At 48.8% G+C, this 24,143-nt stretch overlaps 3 protein-coding genes across 9 annotated transcripts in view; 2 read left to right on the top strand and 1 right to left on the bottom strand.

Annotated features, from left to right (window-relative positions):
- SCO2 (synthesis of cytochrome C oxidase 2) overlaps positions 1 to 19,834 on the top strand; it is a 46,718-nt gene extending 26,884 nt beyond the window's left edge. The window contains exons 1-2 of one of the 3 annotated variants that reach the window (XM_083573119.1): positions 15,010 to 15,075; positions 18,473 to 19,828. In XM_083573119.1, coding sequence (XP_083429245.1) covers positions 18,484 to 19,455 — 972 coding nt within the window. In that variant the 5' untranslated portion in view covers positions 15,010 to 15,075; positions 18,473 to 18,483 and the 3' untranslated portion in view covers positions 19,456 to 19,828. Of the gene's footprint in view, positions 1 to 15,009; positions 15,076 to 15,615; positions 15,712 to 18,472 lie in introns of those variants that run through there. The other 2 variants (XM_083573121.1, XM_083573120.1) reach the window with 2 other exon arrangements.
- On the top strand, positions 3,941 to 5,746 carry LOC310742960 (uncharacterized protein). Its single transcript, XM_083572920.1, has 2 exons — positions 3,941 to 5,420; positions 5,505 to 5,746. Exons 1-2 carry the CDS (start codon positions 3,956 to 3,958, stop codon positions 5,684 to 5,686), a joined length of 1,647 nt encoding a protein of 548 aa, XP_083429046.1. The 5' UTR covers positions 3,941 to 3,955; the 3' UTR covers positions 5,687 to 5,746.
- A 3,346-nt stretch (positions 19,835 to 23,180) lies between the features above and the next one.
- Positions 23,181 to 24,143, bottom strand: part of NCAPH2 (non-SMC condensin II complex subunit H2) — a 32,963-nt gene continuing 32,000 nt past the window's right edge. For all 5 annotated transcript variants that reach the window (XM_083572822.1, XM_083572824.1, XM_083572823.1 and 2 more), the window contains exon 21: positions 23,181 to 23,458. In XM_083572822.1, the coding sequence (XP_083428948.1) occupies positions 23,318 to 23,458 (141 nt within the window). In that variant the 3' untranslated portion in view covers positions 23,181 to 23,317. The remainder of the gene's footprint in view (positions 23,459 to 24,143) is intronic.

Raw genomic sequence — 24,143 nt, 5'->3', positions numbered from 1 at the left:
TCTAAATGTCAGATGGTTGCCTACCTCCTTGCCCACAGAAGGGAGGGCATTCCATGGGGCAGGAGGCCCTCTGCCTGGTTCCCTGGAACTTCACTTCTAACAGCAAGGGAACCAGCAGAAGACCCTCGGAGGCGGACCTCCCTTTTTTTTTTTAAATGATATTTATTGGAAAAAATGTTTTTGTTTTTTAAAAAAATAAAAAATAAAAAAATTCCACACACACAAAGAAAAAACAAGACAGAAAAATAAAAATAAAAAATAAAACCATCGTTCTCAGATTCCCCACTTTCAGTACCTTCTTTCTTTGACCTCCTCCTCCTCCCTTTTCTTGTATCCTGATTAATAATAATCACAGCAAATCCTTTCCTTAATTCATAATATTCTGTCATTACATTACCTTAATTCTATTTTCATCTTATCATATAGAAACCTTAAAGTTTAAAGCTTAAATCTTATTTTTACCAACTTCTCCTAACCATAACATTCTTACCTAATTCTTTAGACATTTTTACAAGAGCCAAGTAATTTCATTTCAACATTTTTCTAACATTCATTAATTTTATAGAACAATCTTAATTATATATATAAAAAAGAGAGAAACAATCCAATCTTCATCCAGCGTCCCTTCCTCCTGGTCCCGGGCTTTGTCAGTCCTTTTTAACCTATTAATCTAGCACATTAACCTGGTAACCTTATATCCGAGGCCCTCAAGTCTCTTCCATGTCCCTTCCGCAGCTCTTCTTCATATTTTCATTTAATTCTTGGGAACTCCAGCTTGGTAATGTTTTGGACCCTTATCAACAATTCAGCCCCTTTTCCATAAACCAGACTGGACTCCATATGGTAATTAAAAACATGTTCCAGATTCCCTCCAAAATTGAGAGCCCCCACAGCTCCAGACATCAGACGGCCCATTGCCAGACTCGAAAAGTCCAAATCTCCCTGTAAAGGGGGGTCTATCCAGCCCCCCATTTCCAAACCTAACCAAACTTTATCTTTCCAAGTCTGGTTTTTTCCAAGTTCATTTGTCAACTCCAAAAATTTATGTTCCTGCTGGGCCGCTGCTCCCTCCGTCTCTGGCGCCCAAGATTCAGCAACATCCTCTTCTTTCAGTTGTTCTGTCATGGCACACTCCTGTTTTAGTTCCTGGGTGGGCTCCATATAATTTCCCACTACCTGTTCAAGGGTTCTGGCCGCATTAGTCATTAAATCCGTCTTCTGGCTTAACTGATCCAATAGGGCATTTATTTTACAGAAAGCACCCAACAGTGCTTCTGAAGACATTGTCCTGCAAGGTCACAAATCCTTTCCCAAGGTTGTAATCTAAGACAGCTGCAAGCTCCCAGGAATTAGTTACAATTTCACAGTCCCCCTCTAGGGGGGAAAGCTTCTAGTTGTTCTTTCTTTTAATAACAATGGCAACAAAGTTTCTTTTTTGTGATATTTTGTCCATATTTGTTCTTTTAAAATGCGAAAGGAAACAATGGAGTCACTATGTTTCTCTTCTCTTAACTGTCTGTCAGAGACATTTGTTTCTGGTCAATGAGCTTCAAACGTCAATTCTGACACCCCGCTCCAGGATCAGGACGGTGAAAAATTACTTTGCTTTAAACTCACTTCTGCAGGTTTAAACAGCCCAAAAAAGATCCCCCTTCTTCTCCTGCTGCCGAAGGGGGGTTCAGCGATTTTAAATGATGAAAGCCAGTCCTTTAAAAGTGATTTTCAAAGCTCTAGTTTACGTTGTCTTTGCTTTGTTCTGGCTACAAGGAAACGGAAGGCTGACTTCCTGTTTAGACCTTCCTGTTTCAGTACCAAATTAGGGTAAATTTTAAGTCCAAATTCCTTTCTATTTCGCCAGTTCTTAATTCAAGTCCAATTATTCAGTGTTTCAGTACTCACGGGTGGTTATTTTAGATGCCAAATTGTCCCAGGAAAAAGGCAGCGCTCTCCGGTAACGGCTATACGGCTTCGCTCCGCAGAAAAAGCAATTGACTCATAGCACCGCGCCACTTCCCCCTCGTCGCTTCGGAGCCCATTAGTGGGTTCCTTTGCGGGTTGGGGGGGGCGCTAAGGATGCCCGCCGAGTCCCACAGTCACAGGCTTCATCCGCCTGTGATTTCCAGAAGGGTCCCCGCTTCGCCGTAGCGGAAAAGACCCGTTTCATGCGGAGCTGGTCCCTCCAATTCAGAGGGAGTCCGCCATTACCGATGGCGCCACCCCAGAAGTCCGGAGGCGGACCTCCCTGTCCGGACTGAGTGATGGGGGTGAAGATGCTCCTTCAGGTCCACAGGGCCAAGGCAGGGGCCAAAACAGCACTCAAGTAATAAACAGGCAAGCAGAGTAGAATAATATCAGAATATGAAGTGGGAGCAGGCGCATTTCAATACTGTAATTTATATATAATTCAATGTCAGTGTAACCCTGGCACTAGATAACAAGCCTCCAGGTGGACGTGCCCCATCTGCCCTTCACTTTCCTCTTCTGCACAGGCAGAATCTGCCTTCTGGACTGTGGGATTCACGGTTGTTCTCCTCCTCTCCATCCACCAGGGCTTGACTTCAGGTGCAGCAGAATTCCCCAGCTCACCAAGGATTTGAGACCCATCAGCTTTCCTCACCTGGTTTAGCCGGCCGGTTGAAGCCGTTGCTTGAAGCCCTGTTGCATGCTGACAGCTTCTGGAAGCCACAGGTGAGAGCTGAGTGCAGGGTGGGGACCTAGGGTGGAAAAATGACCCCAGAAGGTGCAGGACATGTCCCCCACCAAAGGAACTACTGCTCCCCAACACCCCATGACATCTAGATTCAGGTAGGTAGCCATGTTGGTCTGACACAGTTGAAATAAAAAATAAAAAAATAGTCCAGTAGCACCTTAGAGACCAACTAAGATTGTCCTGAGTATAAGCTTTCGTGTGTATGCACACTTCTTCAGATACACTGACACAGATGTCACCAGACCCTTGTATATCGTGGGAGGGTGGGGTGGGGTTTTTCTCAGAAGGGTACTCCTACTACCATCTCCCACTACCCATCACTATGAAGAAGTGTGCAAGCACACGAAAGCTTATACCTAGAAGAAACTTAGTTGGTGTCTAAGGTGCTACTGGACTATTTTTTTACTTTTTTACTTCAACTGTGTCAGACTAATAATGGCCACCTACCATTAAGTACAGTTATCTCCTTGCCTTGAATATCCTGCTTTTCAGTGCCAGATTAGGATAGTCCTCTGTCAGAAGACAAGCACAGGATCAGGCAGCACATCATCATTATAAAGACCCATTGGGGTGGGTGTTTCCGCCTGGGATTCGCATGTGCCATCTGCTTTCCTTCTGCTTCTCCTGCTCTCTCCATGCAATGTGAGGCATGTAGACAGAGGTCCATCTCCAAGAACAGGAGCAACCCTGAACACCCATTCAGCTGACCCCAAGCACCAAGCCTTGTCACTAGTTCTCTGACTGACCCAGACCACAGTCCCTGGAAGAGATGAAGGCCTGGGTCTCCCAAAATAGTCCATATGGACCTCCTGAGGTCAGTGGGACTGTGCAGGTGATTCATGAAGATCTAGAGGTGGAAACGGGGGCAACCACTTGATTTGAAAGGCAGTCTCAGAGGACAACAGTATTCCAAGATCATGCTGTGTTATTAAAGATGATTGAGGATTATGAAAGGTTGCTGATGCATTACTATCATTAGACATCATACCATTTTCATTTCCTAAAAATTGGGAACATGGGGAGGACATGGGAGAATGTAGGAGATGTTGAAATAGGAGAAGGTGCTAATGGCGGTTGATGTGTCCTTTTTTTTCTGTGTTCTCTTTCTTGAAACCCAAACAGGATTTCCTTTCTGCCCACTCTGAAAAAGGTGATGGAGAAGACAGAATTGCAGGGGACAGGGCACCTTTCATTTCATTAGGAATAGCCATTAAAATGTGTGAAATGTGGAATCTGCTTCACTGAATGAGCACACATAGTTCACATCAACAAACACAAAAAGGAAAGAACCCACTTAAAGGTATGGAGTGTGGAAACAGCTTCTGTTTCAATGCAAAACTTAGAACACACCAGCGGACTCACACAGGGAAAAAACTATATTTATGTATGGAGTGTGGAAAGAGCTTTAATGATAGTGGAAGCCTTAGAAGACATCAACGGACTCACACAGGGGAGACACCATTTGAATGCATGGAGTGCGGAAAGAGCTTCAGTTTCAATGCAACCCTTAGAACACATCAACGGACTCACACAGGAGAGAAACCATTTCAATGTATGGACTGTGGAAAGAGCTTCAGTCAGAGTGGACACCTTAGACAACATCAACGGACTCACACAGGGGAGAAACCGTTTCAGTGTATGGAGTGTGAAAAGAGATTTAGTGATACTGGAAGCCTTAGAAGACATCAACAGACTCACACAGGGGTGAAACCATATAAATGCATTGATTGTGGAAAAAGCTTCAGTCAGAATGCAGACCTTAAAATACATCAAAGAATTCACACAGGGGCGAAACCATTTAAATGCATGGAGTGTGGAAAGAGCTTCAGTCAGAGTGGAGACCTTAAATATCATCAACGGACTCACACAGGGGAGAAACCATATAAATGTATGGAGTGTGGAAAGAGCTTCAGTCGGAGTGCACACCTTAGAAATCATCAACGGATTCACACAGGGGAGAAACCATATGAATGTATGGAGTGTGGAAAGAGCTTCAGTCAGAGTGGAGTGCTTAGATATCATCAACGGACTCACACAGGGGAGAAACCATATGAATGTATGGAGTGTGGAAAGAGCTTTAATATAAGTGGAAACCTTAGAAGACATCAACGGACTCACACAGGGGAGAAACCATTTAAATGCATGGAGTGTGGAAAGAGCTTCAGTCAGAGTGGAGACCTTAGATATCATCAACGGACTCACACAGGGGAGAAACCATATGAATGTATGGAGTGTGGAAAGAGCTTTAATGAAAGTGGAAGCCTTAGAAAACATCAACGGACTCACACAGGGGAGAAACCATTTAAATGCATGGAGTGTGGAAAGAGCTTCAGTCAGAGTGCACACCTTAGAAATCATCAACGGATTCACACAGGGGAGAAACCATATGAATGTATGGAGTGTGGAAAGAGCTTCAGTCAGAGTGGAGAGCTTAGATATCATCAACGGACTCACACAGGGGAGAAACCATATGAATGTATGGAGTGTGGAAAGAGCTTTAATATAAGTGGAAACCTTAGAAGACATCAACGGACTCACACAGGGGAGAAAGCATTTAAATGCATGGAGTGTGGAAAGAGCTTCAGTCAGAGTGCACACCTTAGAAATCATCAACGGATTCACACAGGGGAGAAACCATATGAATGTATGGAGTGTGGAAAGAGCTTCAGTTATAGTGGAAACCTGAGAATACATCAACAGACTCACATCGGTAAGAAACTATTTAAATGTATCGAGTGTGGAAAGAGCTTCAGTCAGAGTGGAGCCCTTACAACACATCAACGGACTCACACAGAAGAGAAACCATATAAATGTATGGAGTGCAGAAAGACCTTTGGTGATAATGGAAAGCTTAGATCACATCAATGGACACACACAGGGGAGAAACCATTTCAATGTATGGAGTACAGTAACTGCTTCACTCAGAGTGGAAATCTTAGAAAACATCAGCAGACACACAGGGGAGAAAGTATTTAAAGGTATGGACTGTGGAAGGAGCTTCAGTCAGAGTGGAACCCTTGATTTTTGTCAACAAACTAACACAAAAGACAAACCATATAAATATCAAGAAAGTAGATAGAGGTTCACTCTTAGTGGAAGTTCAGAATCAACAGACTTATGGACAGGAAGAACTTTAAGAGTTGAAATCCTTCAAACCATCAACAAACTCAGAGAGGAGAAGCAGTTTAAATGAAAAGATTGCAAAAAGTGCTTTATTTATAATAGAGTGATCAAGGAACATCCCAGGACTCTCACATGGGAGAACCCATTTAGATGTATGGAGTGTGGGACGTCTTCCTCTCAGAGTCCACTCTGAGCAATGAACTCAGCAGGAAATCATTCCTAAAAGCATGAGGTATATGTGAAGTTCTGGTGTTTATATGTAAAACATTATAATAATGAAATAAGGCAGCATCTCACAATAGTGAGTATAATTTTACATGAAAGTACCTTCGTTTTTTGCACCAAATTCTCTCACCCCCCCACCGCATGATCTCCTAGCACTGCTTCTTCACCAGAACTTCATCGCTACCTCCTGCCCTGCGCGTTCTGAAGAAAACTTGGAATACTGAAATTGAATGGGATATTTCCCCCCAAACCTAATTTCAAGAGAGAGAAGGAGGGGTGCAGGTACTAGGGAAGTCTCTTGGGGGCCCCACGTTCACTCATGTACCCCGGGACAATTTACTGCCATCAGCAAACTTTGCCCCCTCCCTGCTCCCTCCTAAGTCTAGATCATTTATGAACAAGTTGAAAAGCCACAGGTCCCAATACTGATCTTGAGGGGACTCCACTTTCTGCTTCTCTCCATTCAGAGAACTGTCTTGGTGTTTCAGAAGGAGGGCTGCCTCCAACTGGGGAGGCACATTTCTTCTAGGGGCACCTTTCTGGGGTCCCCACTGTGCCCCCCAACCTGGCTCCACTCGGCTAGGGCAGCTGCATGTTGTTTCGCTGCAGGTGAGGCTGCCCCCTGCAACGTGGGGTCTTAAAGGAACTTCATGGGGGGGATCAGCGAGAAGGAGCTTCTGGATCCTGTGCAGCCCCCCCGCCTGCTCCCTTCAGGTTTTCTGAGCCCCTCCCTTTTTCATTTCAAGGATTGGGGGTCCCGCACAGCCCTCAGGGCACCTAAGCATCGGGGGGGGAGCTATTTTGTTTGCTGAGGGCAGGAGTCACAATCCTGGCACACTGTAGGATGTCTGGGTTTTAGGTATGGGGGTGAAAAAAGGTGGGGGGGAAAGGTGGAAAAGAGGTGATAGGGGAAATATCCTGGGGTGTGGATTTTATTTTATTTTTAATCATTTTTATTGATTTTCCAAAAAAATATTGAATGTTCACTGGAAGGACAGATCCTGAAGCTGAGGCTCCAATACTTTGGCCACCTTATGAGAAGAGAAGACTCCCTGGAAAAGACCCTGATGTTGGGAAAGATGGAGGGCAGAAGGAGAAGGGGACGACAGAGGACGAGATGGTTGGACAGTGTTCTCGAAGACTTCCGGATTTGTGCCTCCGGTAATGGCGGAATTCCTCTGATCGGGAGGAATTTGCCCCGTGGGAATTGGGTTTTGCCGCCACGGCGAAGGTGGAGACCCGTAAAAAAAATCACAGGCGGGAGAAGCCTGTGAGCGTGGGATTCAGCGGGCACCTTTTGCGCCTCCCCTACTCGTGGGGAAACCCGGTTTCGGGGATCCGGAGCGACGTGGGGTGAGTGGCGCGATGCATCGAATCGTCTGCTTCTTCCACAGAGCGAAGCCGCATAGCTGTTGCCGGAGAGCGCTGACTTTTTCCTGTGGACAATTTGATTTTAAAGTAATTACCCGTGAGTAGTGCCGAAGCGGGAAAATTGGATCTTTAAACGTTTAATTAGGTATCGCAACGGGAAGGTTCAAAACAGGAAGTCCGCCTTCCCCTTTTGTAAATAGACTAAAGCAATGAGGCTGCAAGCTGAAGTCTTACCATCTGGCCTGGGGCGGGGCCTGAAGCCTCACAAGGACTGCTTGCTGCCGCTGCCCAGGAGGACTCCCCTGAGTGAGTGCTTGAGGGCCCTGCTCTTGCCACTTACCACCTGGCCTGGGGCAGGGCCTGAAGCCTCATAAGGACTGTGTGCTGCTTGCTGCTTGCTGCCCGGGAGGACTCCCCTGTGTGAGTGCCTGAGGGCCCTGCTCTTGCCACTTACCACCTGGCCCAGGGCGGGGCCTGACAGGCCTCACTAGGACAGTTGATACTGCCGGAGGGGCAAAGAGTGTTTTTAAAATGTTTTTAAAAATTTTCTTTTGGATTTTTTGTATGTGGGGGGTGGGGGTGGGATGGATGTTTGGTTGGGCTTGGGGAATTATTTTTTTTATTTTGATGTTTTTGTAATTTTTACATTTTTGTTTGTTTGTATTGTTTTATTGGTTTTGTTTGTTTGTTTAAGGTGTTATTTTGTTCTTAGGGGGAGGGGTCAGGGCTGCCGGGGAGTGGGCCCCAGCCCACAAAATGGCTGGGGCATGTTCCACAGGGGGGGATGCACTGGGACAACCGATCTCAGTGATCACGGGTAGGAGGAGGAGTTACACTAAGACTAGACCATGTCGTTACAGAGGGGGCAGGTTTAGTCGTTGTCTGAGGACTATTCCTGCCTCCAGGTCTGGTCCTGACCGGATGGATACTAGAATCAGCAAGGGATACCCACATGACCTGAAGGTGCTGCTGTGCAATGCCAGGTCAATGATTCATAAGACCACTGCCATCCATGACTTGATCATGGATGGAGGACTTGACCTGGCATGTGTGAAAGAGACCTGGTTGGATGAAGCAGATGGGCCTGCCCTTGCCGCTGCTTGTCCACCAGGTTTCTCTTATGCACAGCAACCCAGGTCATGTGGGCAGGGAGGGGGGGTTGCAGTGATTTTTAGGAAGTCATTAGTTTGCACCAGGCGTCCTATTGGGAAGACCCAGTTTTCTGAGTGCATGTTCTGGAAGTTGGGCAATAGGGGCAGTACAGGATTCCTTTTGGTGTACCAACCTCCCCGCTGCACCAAGGATTCCCTGCCCGAGCTGCTTCAGGTCATGGCGGATGTTCTCCTGGAGACACCTAGCTTGGTCGTCCTAGGGGATTTTAACATCCATGCTGACACGACCTTACAAGGGGCCGCTCAGGACTTCGTGGAAAGCATGGCCTCCATGGGGCTGTCCCTGAATAAGTCTGGCCCAACCCATAGCCGCGGACATGCCTTGGACCTGGTGTTTACCTCTATGGATGTTGGTGATCTAACACTAAGTAAAAGATAAACGAAAGAAGTGCCATGGTCAGATCAGTTCCTGGTGCAACTGGACTTCTCTGCAACCCATCCCCTCTGCAGGGAGGTGGGACCAATTCGGATGGTCCGCCCCCGCCACTTAATGGATCCAAATGGTTTCCAGAGAGTGGTAGGGGATGCTTTATCCCATGTTGATGGCCTTTCAGCTGATTCCCTGGTGGCCTGCTGGAATGTGGAGTTAACCAGGGCTATTGACTGTTTGGCTCCGAAGCGCCCTCTCCGATTGCATGGAGCCCGGACAGCCCCGTGGTTTTCCACGGATCTGAGGGCAATGAAACAATCATTGAGACGGCTAGAGCGCCGGTGGCGGATAACTCATTCCGAATCTGACCGGACACAGGTTAGAGCTCAACGTCCAGCCTACCAAGTGGTGATAGCGACGGCAAAGAAGACTTTCTTCACTGCCTCTATTGCATCTGCAGAAAACAGCAGCAGGAGAGTTTTTCAGGTGGTTCACAATTTAGCGGAACCACCTGCAACATCGGGGCCCAGTACGGGCCACATGTTCTCCTGCAATGATTTTGCAAAGTTTTTTGCAGATAAAATCGCTCAGATTCGGGTAGAGGTAGACTCCACCGTGGGAGCAGGGCCGGGGCGGGAGAGTGCTAGAGTTCTGTCTAGTCAAGTTGAGTGGGATCAATTCCAATCTGTTACCTCCGAGGATGTGGATAGGCTGCTTGGACGCGTGAAACCAACCACCTGTCTCCTTGATCCTTGCCCATCCTGGCTAATAAAAGCAAGCCGGGAAGGGCTGGGCAATGGGCTCTGCGGGGTGGTGAATGCTTCCCTCTGTGAGGGAACATTCCCAGATCCACTGAAAGAGGCGGTAATTAAACCGCTTCTTAAAAAACCATCTTTAGACCCGGCCAGTATGGCCAACTATCACCCAGTATCAAATCTTCCATTCTTGGGCAAGGTGATTGAGCGAGCGGTTGCTGAACAACTCCAGGCACGCCTGGAAGAAGCGGACCATTTGGATCCCTTCCAGTCGGGATTCAGGCCTCATCATGGGACTGAAACTGCCTTGGTCGCACTGGTTGATGATCTCCGGCGGGCTAGGGACAAAGGTGAGAGCTGTTTCCTAGTTCTGCTGGATCTCTCAGTGGCGTTTGATACCATCGACCATAACATCCTTCTGGACCGTCTTGAGGGGCTGGGAGCTGGGGGCACTGTCATACAGTGGTTCCGCTCCTTCCTCCTGGGCCGTGTTCAGAAAGTGGTGGGGGGGGGATGAGTGTTCAGACCCCTGGGCTCTCACTTGTGGGGTGCCTCAGGGTTCTGTCCTCTCCCCCATGCTTTTTAACATCTGAATGCAGCCTCTGGGAGAGATCATCAGGGGGTTTGGGCTGGGTGTTCATCAGTATGCGCATGATACCCAGCTCTACCTCTCTTTTAAATCAGAACCAGTGAAGGCGGTGAAGGTCCTGTGTGAGTGTCTGGAAGCGGTTGGAGGATGGATGGTGGTTAACAGATTGAGGTTGAATCCTGACAAGACAGAAGTACTGTTTTTGGGGGACAGGAGGTGGGCAGGTGTGGAGGACTCCCTGGTCCTGAATGGGGTAACTGTGTCCCTGAAGGACCAGGTGCGCAGCCTGGGAGTCATTTTGGACTCACAGCTGTCCATGGAGGCACAGGTCAAATCTGTGTCCAGGGCAGCTGTTTACCAGCTCCATCTGGTACGTAGGCTGAGACCCTATCTGCCTGCAGACTGTCTCGCCAGAGTGGTGCATGCTCTGGTTAATTTCGTCTTGCGAGGCACCACTGTATTTTATCAAAGTAATTGGTGAACTGAAATACAATTAAGTATATTAATAGTGAAATAATTAAGCTCTAACTTAAAATGATTTTTAATTCATAACAAACTTGATAATGCAAACACATTGGCATTTGGCAATAACAAAAGTTCCTTTAGAAAAGGTTCCTTTAGCTTACATTTTGGAAATGTACATCCAGTGTTGTTTTTTCCCCTTTAATTTTTTGGGGGGCCCCCAAGAGAGTGGGGCCCTAAGCTATAGCTTGTTTAGCTTATACGTAAATCTGGCACTGACACCGCCCCTTCATCCTAGGATCATGGGGTGGTTCTCGGTATTAGGGGAAAAAACATAAATACTCCGTGTTTTCATTCCCTTTACTAATTCATTTGATTGTTGTTTCCCTTCATGCATTCGGTCGTTCAGTCCACCAATCCACCAATGAATTATTCATTCGTTGAATTTGTGACCCGCTTTTATCTTGCCCAGGGCAACCTAAAGCAACACTCCCCCCAAGCCACCTAGATATAGCATTAAAACCAAAAGGAAAGGACCCTCCCGACTCCAAAAGATTTGTTCCTTTAATTGATTGGTTGATTGATTCCCTTCATTTGGCGCCTCTGGTGCACATGCTCTTCAGATGAGCTCTTAGGACTTCCTAACTGCTCCCCTCCCAGCCCGCCTTATTCCCGTGACTCTAATTGAAGCTCTTTTTATTTATTTATTTATTTACGGCTATTAGCCCATAAAATATGTACAAACATAAAAACACAGGGACATAAAAACAGATATATCCGACAACAGGAGGTGAACACCACGATGCAAGGGTGGGTCATTGAGCAGAGCCAAGTGACAGCTGGGGCCAGGAGAGCTCCAAGGGACAGATCACAGAAAAGGAAAACTGAAGACGAACTCCGACATGCACTCTCATCATAACAGTTCGATTAGTTTTGATGTTGTTGTTGGTTTTTGGTGGTTTTTGAGTGTGAAATAACCGCATTCAGAAATCTCGCCACCTGCAGAGTTACAGAAGGATCTGTATCCTGCAAAAGCAGTGCGGCGTGTGACTCAACAGGCCTGCCAACCAAGCGCAGTAGAGCAGGACCCAGGAATTTAGCCCTGGCTACGCTATGTAGGGGACAGTTGAACATTATATGTGAAAGAGATTCAACAGTTTCCCCGTCACACACACATAGCGGAGACACCAAACCCTTGGAAAATCTGTGGTTCAGCAGGTTCGATGGAAAAACATTGAACCTTGCACGAATAAATGCATGTCGGTGTGGTACTGATGAAAGAGATGACATATATGATGGAAGGCCAAGTGGTGGGGTTATTCCATGATACCTGGGGGAGCAGACACCCCCACCCCTGGCGAGGTTGTGTTGATTTTCAATGTCCCGTGACTCTAATTGAAGCTCTACTTTTAATATACTGTGTTTCAATTGTGGCCACCTGCAAGGGGGAAGAGCAGATAATTAACAATAACCATAATAACAGTAAGATGCATTTGGCATCAGTGTAAAAATACGGGGTGGAGACTGGAGTGAAAACAGTTGCTTTATTTTAGGCATTTATGTACTGCCTGATAATCAGAATTTCTAAGAGGCACATGTGAAGCGCATGCAAAGAACAGGATAGCAACTCTGTAAAAGTTTGGTGTGTTTTTCCTCTTCCCCTCTCCCACATCTACACGGGGGCTGTTTCTCTTTTTATATTTATCTCTTATTTACGTCTCACCATGTTCAGTGCACATATAATTATGTACTTTTTAACTGTCAATAAAGATGTCTGGGGAGGGAAGAGAAAAGGAACAGTTTACGATTGGAAGAAAGGGGCGTGCCCTTAAAATACACGCCTTCCTGTGGTGTGTTTAGTAATTGCCTTGAGACACATGGGACAGGTGGTTCGTGAATTTATAAGTGGTAGTAGATTCTGCAAGCTTGTCCAGCAGGAAATATTTTTTTAAAAAAATAATAATAACAATTTCAACAAAACAAAATATCAGAACATCTCATTATTCCCCCCCCCATTTCACCTCCCCATCAAACCCTGCCTCCCTCCTCCCCCGAGACTTCTCTCAGCTCCTCCCTCTGATTTCTCAACTCATATTGTTCTCTGCATACTTTAAAATTGTATACAACCTTATATTATCTATCTACTATGTTAACAATCAAGAAATTTGTGTATGTTTATTCAAAACCTGCCAAGGAGTCCAATTCATTTTGTCGTCTTTTTAAGTAATGTGTTCCCATTCTAGGACAGAAAGATTTTTTTAAACATTATTTCAGGTGTTTATGTAGCATGTTTGCAAATCGCCTTGGGACACGTGTAAAAGTTGATATGTAAATTGATGATAAATGGGTAAAGAGGGAGTCTTCGGCACGGGGTAGAAAACAAGACTGAAGCCAGGCTGCTTGGTTTTGCCAAGGTGTGGCGCCTGATGGTGGGTTTGAACCCTGGTCTTCCAGGAGGTCATAGTCCCTACACTCTAACCCAGAGCTTTGCAAAATGTGTGTTAGTGTGCAGGTATGTTGCTTAAACACTCCCTGCCACTCAAACTGAGTGGGGTTAATTCAAACTCTGGTTTACTAGTAAAACTGAATTTGTTGTGAAATGGCGCATATCTAAAAAGCATGTCGCCAACGTGGGAAATTTGGAAAGCTCTGCTCTAACCACTGTACCACACTGGCTCCAGTTCTTAATGGGTGGGATTGTGCAAGTCACTCTCTCCTTTATTTTGGTTATTTGTTATCTGAACAGCAGGCTAAAACGTTTAGTCTTTGAACAGCGGGCAGAGCCTGAACCTTCATGCCTAAAATGCATTAAACCCCTGGAGTGTGGTTCTGTGCTGGATGGGATTTGCTGCCATGGAGGACGTGGAGTCTCGTTTCGTGCACTTCCTCAAGCCGATAAGGGACCTCACTGCGAACTGGGCGGTGGATGTGGCAGCTCAGCTGGGAGAGTACCTGGAGGAGGTAAGTGCCTCCATTTGCTCCTGCCTTGGGGGAGACCATGTGGGCGGGGAGCTGCTTTGGCATGGGAATCTCATTCTACCCATGGTGTCTCTGCCTCTGCAGAGTGAAGTCTCCTATTTTTAATCTTTGCTGGAAACCGCCCAGAGTGGCTGGGGAAGCCCAGCCAGATGGGCAGGCTACAAATGATAAATAATAATAATAATAATTATTATTATTATTATTATTGCTGCGGGCAGGGCTTTAAAGGAGGAGTAGAGCCTGTCTTCCGTGTCCAGGGCAGTTGTCTACCAGCTCCGTCTGGTACGCAGGATGAGACCCTACCTGTCCGCAGACTGTCTCACCAGAGTGGTGCATGCTCTGGTTATCTCCCGCTTGGACTACTGCAATGTGCTCTACGTGGGGCTACCTTTGAAGGTGACCCAGAAACTGCAATTAATCCAGAATGTGGCAGCTAGACTGGGGACTGGGAGTGGCCGCCGAGACCACATAACACCGGTCCTGAAAGATCTGCATTGACTCCCAGTATGTTTCCGAGCACAATTCAAAGTGTTGGTGCTGACCTTTAAAGCCCTAAACGGCCTCGGTCCAGTATACCTGAAGGAGCGTCTCCACCCCCATCGTTCTACCAGACACTGAGGTCCAGCGCCGAGGGCCTTCTGGCGGTTCCCTCACTGCGAGAGGCCAAGTTACAGGGAACCAGGCAGAGGGCCTTCTCGGTGGTGGCGCCCGCCCTGTGGAACGCCCTCCCATCAGATGTCAAAGTGATAAACATCTACCTGACATTCAGAAGATATCTGAAGGCAGCCCTGTTCAGGGAAGTTTTTAATATGTGACATTTTAGTGTATTTTTCATCTTTATTGGAAGCCGCCCAGAGTGGCTGGGGAAACCCAGCCAGATGGGCGGGGTACAAATAATAAATTATTATTATTATTATTATTATTATTATTATTATTATTATTATTATTTACTTATTGCATTTGCACCGCACCGCCTTTTCTCTCTCAAGGTGAAATTATGCAAGGAAGGGGGAGAAACGGTGCAAGTGCAATAAGTAAATAATACTTTGGAAGCGTGCAACAACTCCTTAACAACAGCCAATCTGCAATAATAATAATAATAATAACTAATTCTGGGGGGAAAGAAAAAGAAAGAAAAAGTCAGCCCATTCCCCCCCCCTCGCGCGGCGCTGGAGCTCCCTCCGCTGGCCGCTTCGGGGAACAGGCAAGGCAGGGAGAAGGGGAGGGCCGAGGAGGTGGAGCCGGCGGGACACCCAAGCACGCATGCGCGGAATCGGCGAGGTCCAGCCCAAGGTGTCCGCCGGCAGGAGAACCCGGAAGTAAGGAGGAAGCACGTGGCTGGAGGGGGCAGATGCGGGGGAGGGGGCTGCCTTGGGGAGGGGAGGGGTGCATTGGGGGAGGGGGATGCATTGCGTGGGGGGAGGGGTGCATTAAGTGGGGGGAGGGGTGCATTGGGGGAGGGGAGGGGGATGCATTGCGTGGGGGGAGGGGTGCATTGGGGGAGGGGAGGGGGATGCATTGCGTGGGGGAGGGGTGCATTGGGGGAGGGGAGGGGGATGCATTGCGTGGGGGAGGGGTGCATTGGGGGAGGGGAGGGGGATGCATTGCGTGGGGGGAGGGGTGCATTGGGGGAGGGGAGGGGGGTGCATTGCGTGGGGGGAGGGGTGCATTGGGGGAGGGGAGGGGGATGAATTGCGTGGGGGGAGGGGTGCATTGGGGGAGGGGAGGGGGATGCATTGCGTGGGGGAGGGATGCATTGTGTGGGGGGAGGGGTGCATTGGGGGAGGGGGATGCATTGCATGGGGGGGGGAATTGGGAGCCTGCAGGGGGTCCCAGCCCTGCTTGGTTCACGGGGGGGGGGGGGGGAGATAAGAGGGGAACCCCCTCCCCCAGGTTTGAGTTGGGAAAAGGAGGGAATGGATCGGAGGAAAAGGAGAGCAGGATTCTGGTTACAGGTAGGTAGCTGTGTTGGTCTGCCATAATCGAAACAAAATTTTAAAAATTAAGAAATAAAATAAATTCCCTCCAGTAGTACCTATCTGGACAAGTGTGCATGCACACAAAAGCTCATACCAGTATCTAACTTAGTTGGTCTCTTAAGTTGCTACTGGAAGGAATTTATTTTATTTTATTTATTTTGTTTTGTTTCGAGAGTAGGGTTGCCAGCTTTGGTTGGGCAAAATAAAGGACTGGTGGGGGGTGGAACTGGGCTAAATTTTACTTTCCCTGGTGCAGAAATGACTTCAAAGCAATCCATGGCGAGGGTCAAATGGAAGCAAACTTTCCAACACCAGCAATGGAGGCAAATCCTCCCCACCTGCAGAATTTCTGCCTGCCAGAAGGTTGACAGGTGGAGAAACCTAGCCGAAAAGAGTGAAAGAGAGCGACAAGTTCCGCTTCTCTTCCTCGCCGGTGCCAACATCCTCACAGGGTTCGCATGAGCTTTGCCTCTTTCTCCTCAAAGCGTCCCAGGGAAGGGGTTAAATTGGGGGGGGCATTTTCACACTGCACCCCGTTCCTTCCTCCAGCAGGATCTGCTCCCCCTCCCAGTTCCCGAAAGACCTTTGAGGCTTCCCAGGGGTTTTTGAGTTAGGACCCTGCTTGAAGAGGGGGAGGGTCGCCCCAGAAGGAAGCGAGGAGGGGGCTTTAGGAAAGAACAGTTATACAAATTTAAATCCTCCTTCTCGCTGGATCAGGCTAATGGCCCACCTGATCCAGCAGGATCTGAACACGAGCGATTCTCTCCTCCTGTAGTTTCCAGCAACAGGGATCCAGCAGCACTGCTGCCTCCAACTGCACTGGGCAGAGAATGGCCTCTGTGGAAAGGAAAGGGTAGATTTGGGGGCTGTGCCTTGGTGGCTCTTGAAGCCGCCCGGAGTGACTGCCCTGAGCTGCAAAAGTGGAGATATGAGGCCAAGAAATTGGGCTGTCTGAATCCACAGCAGGGGATAATAATAATAATAATAATAATAATAATAATAATAATAATAAATTTTATTTATATCCCGTCCTCCCCAGCTGAAGCCGGGCTCAGAGAAGCTAACAACAGTAAAAGTAACACAGTTTACATAAAATCACAATCAATTAATAGAAATACATTCTAAAATCAATTCAGAATCAAATCAATTCAGAGTCAAATTAATGGCAACCATTGGGCTAGAGTTCTATGAGGATTACAGAAGGAGAGAGGGGGTCAGACTGCGCCTTGGCCAAAGGCCTGGTGGAACAGCTCCATCTTGCAGGCCCTGCAGAAAGGTGTCAAGTCCCGCAGGGCCCGGGTCTCTTGTGACAGAGCGTTCCACCAGATCGGGGCCATGGCCGAAAAGGCCCTGGTTCTGGTTGAGGCCAGCCTAACCTCCCTGTGGCCCGGGACCTCCAAGATGTTTTTGCTTGAAGACCATAAGGTCCTCCGTGGGACATACCAAGAGAGGTGGTCCCGTAGGTACGAGGGTCCTAGGCCGTATAGGGCTTTAAAGGTTAAAACCAGCACCTTGAACCTGATCCTGTACTCCACCAGGAGCCAGTGCAGTTGGTATAGTACCGGGTGAATGTGATCCCGCAGCGAGGACCCCGTAAGGAGTCTCGCTGCAGCATTCTGCACCCGCTGGAGTTTCTGGGTCAGTCTCAAGGGCAGCCCCACGTAGCGCGAGTTACAATAATCCACTCTGGAGGTGACCGTCGCATGGATCACATGATTTGAACTCGCCACCTACAGGCCAGCTTCAACTGCTGAACTGCCTATGAGCTATTTAAACATCTCTGTGCTCTGCCTGCCTTTCTCTCCTGCCCCCTTCCGCACCCATAGTCCTTTGGGAGAAGAGAGCTAGAGTGCTCCATCTCAGTGGTTTCACATTCCATATTCCCAGATGAACGGTAGGATCCCTGTACCCCTGTTTCCCTTAACAGAAGGCTCCATTCTTGTTAATTATTGCTGTTTTTTTTTAAAATAAATTTTTATTAATTTTCCAACATGAATAAGACACTTCACAACTAACAATACATAGACAAACAAACATATAAACACGTATAATTTCATAACCTTTTTTTCTTAAACCTTATTTCAATGACTTCCCCATACCTCCCTTTTCTGCATCCCTGTTTTAAACTTTTTCAGCAACCCCTAATTTCAATTACTTATAATTCAATTTCTTTGATCCTTTTTCTCTTACCCAATCATTTTTCGCTGCAATTCTGTTTTACATTACCCATGACATTTTAGCACTCATTAATTTTACAACAGTTCTTAAGATAAACTTTAAATTTCTTCCAATCTTCTAATTATTGCTGTTAATTGTATTTATGGCCCACCTTTTTCCTCCAAGGAGCTCAACCTGGCATGCAATTGTTCACCCCATTTTTATCTTCACAACAATCTTGCGAGGTTGGCTGAGAGGCAGTGGCTCCCTCAGGGAGCTTCCTGGCTAAGGGGGGATTGCATAAAAGCTCCTGTTAGCATTTCCAGTCTAACATCGCTCCATTGCTCAGACGCTCTCCAATTCTTCCTTACCTAGCTTGAGGAAGAACCTGGTGTTTCATGAAAGCTTGCAACACTGCGCCGGTGTGAGCTCCTGGGGGTTTGCTGGGGGACCGGGGACCAGTTGCTGTGGCTCTGTCCAACCTGGTTGAGGAGAAAACGTGGGCAGGGGGAAGCCCCTGTGTGCCACACAGATGCAAGGGCATAAATGGAATTAAGCATATATGGTTTTCTCCTTCCAGATTTGTCCGGGATGCTTCGGTCCTTTGTCAGCCCGAGCCTCTGGCATGTGGTGCCAAGCCAGGCCCCCCGCCTTTGGGGGAGAAGAAGATGCCTGTTTCTCTGCAAACAAGCCAGGTGCCGCTTCCAGGCAGCCTGGCACAGCCGGCTTGCATCTTTGGTTGGTGGCACAGGCCGGCAGGCATCTCTGCTGAATGCCTGGGAAAAGGGTGCTTCTGACTCCGCAGCCCAGGGCACCTGTCCGGGAGCGAGAGGGGCTTCGCACCCCAGCAGGACACAGTGGCACACGGCCGGCTGGAGGTCTTTCTCCCAGGGGACCCCGCAGAGCCCCTCGTCCGGCCCCCGCCTCCCGTTCAAGACTCGACTGCTCATCACGGGCCTCTTTGGCGGTGGCATTCTAGCCGGCTGGCTGTACCTGCGGAAAGAGAAGATCCGGCAGGAGAAACTGAGGCGCATTGAGGAGCTGCGGAAGCTGGCCCTCGGGCAGGGGGATTTCCGGCTGCTGGACCACACGGGGCGGCCCCGCTCCAAGGCCGACCTGCGGGGCAGCTGGGTCCTGCTCTACTTTGGCTTCACCCACTGCCCGGACATCTGCCCCGAGGAGCTGGAGAAGATGAGCCGCGTGGTGGAACTGCTGGACGGCAAATCTCACCTGCCCAGAGTCCAGCCCGTCTTCATCACGGTCGACCCCGAGAGGGACGACGTGCCGGCGATGGCCAAGTACGTCCGAGATTTCCACCCACGCCTCCTGGGGTTGACGGGCACCCCAGAGCAGGTGCGGGAAGTGGGCCGGGCCTTCCGGGTCTACGCCAGCGCCGGCCCCAGAGACGAGGATGGCGACTACATTGTGGACCACACCGTGATCATCTACCTGCTCAGCCCAGACGGGCTCTTCCTGGACTATTACAACCGGAACAAGACGGAGGCGCAGATCGCCAAGAGTGTGCAGGGACACATGGACACCTACCAGAGCCTCTTTGGCTGAGACGGAGGCCTGGCAGGCGGCTCTCTTAACGCCGCTCTTTTGGGGGGGGGGCTGTTTCCACTTACAAGCTTCTGTCTTGGCACCTTGTGGCGGTGAGTTCCGGAGGCTATGTCAAGGGAGAAAATACATTGCTACTCACTGATATTGCGTGTGTTCATTTACTGGGTTACCTGGGGGAGAAGAGAGGTTTGCTTTGCTTCCTACAAAATATTTTGGGGTGCTTTTTAACAAACGCAAACATACTTCGTCTGTCCGCTGTGGTTTCCGAGAGCTGCAGAAAGGCTTTCAAAATTGCTTTCCAAAGAGCTAATGTTTGTGGTCGGGCACCCCTGCTGCTCCGATTCTTTCCCTCTAAAGCACAAAGCCTCCAGGTTAACCGAAGATGCCCTCCACTATAAAATGGGGGTCTCTGCTTGGAGCAGTTTGGTTAATCTGGGGTACATTCGAGGGGTGAGGATTTGCTGTTCCCTCCCAGGGATGCTAGTTCATCCCTTGTCCTGCAGTCTGACACATAGCCACAGCAGCTAATAATAATAAAAAATAAATTTTATTTATGCCCCGCCCTTCCCGGCAGCTAACACCAGTAAAATTACAGTAAAAACATAATAGGAACAAAACCCCTAATTTAAAATACAGGTTAAAATGCAGCCTCATTTTAAAAGTAGCCCATAGATCAAAACCATAAGGGGAGGGAAATATAAGGGTCAGACTGAGTCCAAACCAATCTTGCCTTCCATTAAGTTTTAAAATACCTTTTAAGATCATCCGAGTTGGGGTCCATCACATCTTGCAACCAGTGGCGTAGCGTGGGTTGTCCGAACCCGGGGCAAGGCAAGTAATTTGCACCCCTAACCCGTGGATTTGCGCCCCCTAACCCGTGGATTTGCGCCCCCTAACCCGTGGATTTGCGCCCCCTAACCCTAACCCCCAGATGTTGCGCCCGGTGCGGCCGGCCCCCCCTGCACCCCCCACGTTACGCCACTGCTTGCAACAGTGAAATCCGGCTTAAATATGCTGTTGTCTGGCCTGAATCTCGCCCCCCGCCCATCTGAGCTGCAGTCTGAGGAAGAGAAACATCTGTCCCTTCTCCATACATGCATTTTATGCCCTCCCCTTTTCTCACCCTTTCTAAACTTAGAAGTCCCAAACGTCTTTGCTCTTGGCGCTGCTGCAGCCCTTTGATCAGCGCCAGTGTTTGAAATTCACCCGGGCGCATTTTGCACCTGGCTATCTACCATGGGACACGGGTGGCACTGTGGGTTAAACCACAGAACCTAGGACTTGCCGATCGGAAGGTCGGCGGGGTGAGCTCCCGTTGCTCGGTCCCAGCTCCCGCCAACCTAGCAGTTTGAAAGCACGTCAAAAGTGCAAGTAGATAAATAGGTACCGCTCCGGTGGGAAGGGAAACGGTGTTTCCGTGCGCTGCTCTGGTTCTCCAGAAGCGGCTTAGTCATGCTGGCCACATGACCTGGAAACTGTATGCCAGCTCCCTCAGCCAGTAAAGCAAGATGAGCGCCGCAACCCGAGTTGTCCGTGACTGGACCTAATGGTCAGGGGTACCTTTACCTATCTACCACTTGCGGCCAAGTGAAGATGCCCGGGCACCAAGATGCCACCTGATGTCTTGACCACCTGGAGATGTATTTCTGGGGATCCATGGATCTTGGCTGTTTTCACACCCTAGCAATGTATTCTGCAGAATTCTAGTGGATATATATGTTACCTCCACACATTCAGAATGAATTTCAGGGACCAAAATGTTCTGTTTTTCAAGCCGCCTGGCCCCCAAATGGCAACGAGGCGTTCTGTTTTGGCGACGGTAGCCCTGGGGTAAGGAGCCATTTGGCGCCTAGCTGATATATCTGAGTTTCTAACACTTGAATGTCTTCCCAGTGTTTCTGGGCTTTGACTTGATTTCCCACCAGCCCCAGCCTAGCGGCCAGAGATGATGAGTTGCTGTCCAGCCACGGCCAGAATGTCACAGAGCCTACTCTCTGGGCATCGCTTCGACTGCCTTCTCTGGTGGCACGCATTGCGGAAGCCTCTCCGCAGTGGTTTGATGGGTACATGCAGACATCCTTTTATTTGTATGCCAGCTTCCCACAGCTCAAACTGCACTCATGGCAGCTTACAACATGGAACCCCCCCCCCCACATAACTACAACAAGAGTAGTCAAACAGTAAGCAAAATATTATACAGTAATACCTTGGGTTACAGATGCTTCAGGTTGCGTTTTTTGGGGGTTACGGACTGCTGAAACCCAGAAGTACTGGAACAGGTTACTTCCGGGTTTTGGCGGTTACGCATGCACAGAAGCGCTAAATCGCGCTTTGTGCATGTGCATAAGCGCCAAATCACGACGCACATGTGCGCAGACGTGCTGCTGTGGGTTGCGAACACCGGGTTGCGAACGTGCATCCCGCACAGATAATGTTCGCAACTGGAGCATCCACTGTACAGTGGTACCTCTGGTTACGAACGCTTCAGGTTACAAACTCCGCTAACCTGGAAGCAGGTGCTTCTGGTTGTGAACTTTGCCCCGGGATGTGAATGGAAGTTGCACACCTGAGGCGCGTAGGCAGCGGGAAACCCCATTAGTGAAAGCACGCCTCAAGATAAGAACGGTTTCAGCTTAAGAACGGACCTCCACAACAAATTAAGTTCGTAAACGAAGATACAAAAAACCAACAGCAGCTTCCCAGCCCAAGAGTCTGTTCAGCAACCTCTGCTTTTGCAGCTGGAGTCAGGCCAGGTAAAGAAAGGCCTTCCTGGACTCACAGCCAGGGTGGGGGCGCCCCTTACTGCTAGTCAGCCTTGCGATTTAGTAGCTTTGGGGTTCTTTTTGTATTTCCTTTTTAATTATTTCTGTAGGCTTCCCTGCCAGTAGTCATACCTCGAGATAAATACGCTTCAGGATAAATATTTTCGGGTTGGTCTCCGTGGCGACCTGGAAGTAACGGAGCATGTTACTTCTGGGTTTCACTGCTCGCGCAAAATGATGTCATGCGCATGCGCGGAAGTGGCAAAACACGACCCGCGCACACGTGTCTTACGTTCTGTTCAGGATGCGAACGGGGCTCCTGTTCGCATCCCGAGGTACCACTGTATAATAATAGATTCCTGGTACACCTGGTGTCTTGTGGGAAGCATGTGAAATTCTGTAGCCTCGAGTTTACGGCTGAAATGGTTGTAACTCCGGGAGTGTTGCCCTCTTTTTCCTTTTCCAAGAGCAGCACTTATGCGCCTGGCCGGTTGTGGCTCCTGGGAATGCAGAGGCAATCCTGGAGCATGAACCCTCTAAGGGCAGGTAGCTTTCCTAGTGACCAAATGCTCCTGCTGCTTTCCGTGGCCAGAAGAGAGATACTATAGAGCAGACTACCTCCTGTGCGCACAAATACTTCGGCTGCACAGAAGCCTTTAATCTCATGCGCAGTAAAGCTTAACCACTGCAGAGCTGCGCTTCCTCAAATTGCGCTGCAAGGAACAAAACCAGCATCACACAAACTCAATGAGTACGGCTCTTGTTCCAGCCGGCCTCCAGGTTCCAAACAGCCTCTTTGCTGCCAGCAGAGGAAGATTAGGCCTAAGGGCCGCAGGGACCAGACAGAGCAGGACCCCTCGGCTTCCACCCCATGCTCCCAACAGAAACAAAATCCCGGAAGGGACAGATCCCAAGTTTTGTCCTTGCGGTCGGTGCCCGGCGCTCAGAAAGGAAACCCAGGAATGACTCCAGCGCACGAGTTTATTGTGGCAAAGAGAAGAGGGTCTAAGCAGAGTGGGGAAAGGAGGGTGCAGAAGCTGTACAGAGATATATACACATATATACACACACAAACAAGCATGTGCGCAGGAGGAGAGGCGTCAGTGCTGGCCGAGCGAGGGAGCCGTGTAGGTGCGGAAACGGTCGTGTGCCTTGTCTTGGGTCAGCAGGCGCAGAGCCATAGTGTCCATGCCCTCCTCCAGGCCAGGCTTCTGGGAGATTTCCACTGTGTAGTCGTTGGCCTAGAGGAAGACGTGGAATCAGAGAATTGTAGAGTGGGAAGGGAGCCCCGAAGGTCCCAGGACGTTTCTGAGCACAATTCAAAGTGTTGGCGCTGACCTTGAAAGGCCTAAACGGCCTCAGCCCTGTAGACCTGAAGGAGCGTCTCCACCCCCATCATTCTGCCTGGACACTGAGGTCCAGCTCCGAGGGCCTTCTGGCGGTTCCCTCCCTGCGAGAAGTGAGGTTACAGGGAACCAGGCAGAGGGCCTTCTCGGTGGTGGCGCCCGCCCTGTGGAACAGCCTCCCATCGGATGTCAAGGAAATAAACCACTACAGTGGTACCTCAGGTTACATACGCTTCAGGTTACAGACTCCGCTAACCCAGAAATAGTGCTTCAGGTTAAGAACTTTGCTTCAGGATGAGAACAGAAATTGCACAGCGGCAGGAGGAGGCCCCATTAGCTAAAGTGGTGCTTCAGGTTAAGAACAGTTTCAGATTAAGAACAGACCTCCAGAATGAATTAAGTACTTAACCCGAGGTACCACTGTATCTGACTTTTAGAAGACATCTGAAGGCAGCCCTGTTTGGGGAAGTTTTTAATGACTGATGTTTTCATGTATTTTTAACCTCCTGTTGGAAGCCGCCCAGTGTGGCTGTGGAAACTCAGCCAGATAGGTGGGGTATAAATAATAAATTATTATTAT

This window comes from Podarcis filfolensis, assembly GCF_964270895.1.
Source record: "Podarcis filfolensis genome assembly, chromosome: 10".
Classification (NCBI taxonomy): Eukaryota; Metazoa; Chordata; class Lepidosauria; order Squamata; family Lacertidae; genus Podarcis; species Podarcis filfolensis.
The sequence above is the reverse complement of the archived record's forward strand: the minus strand, read 5'-3'. Positions and strand labels throughout refer to the sequence as shown.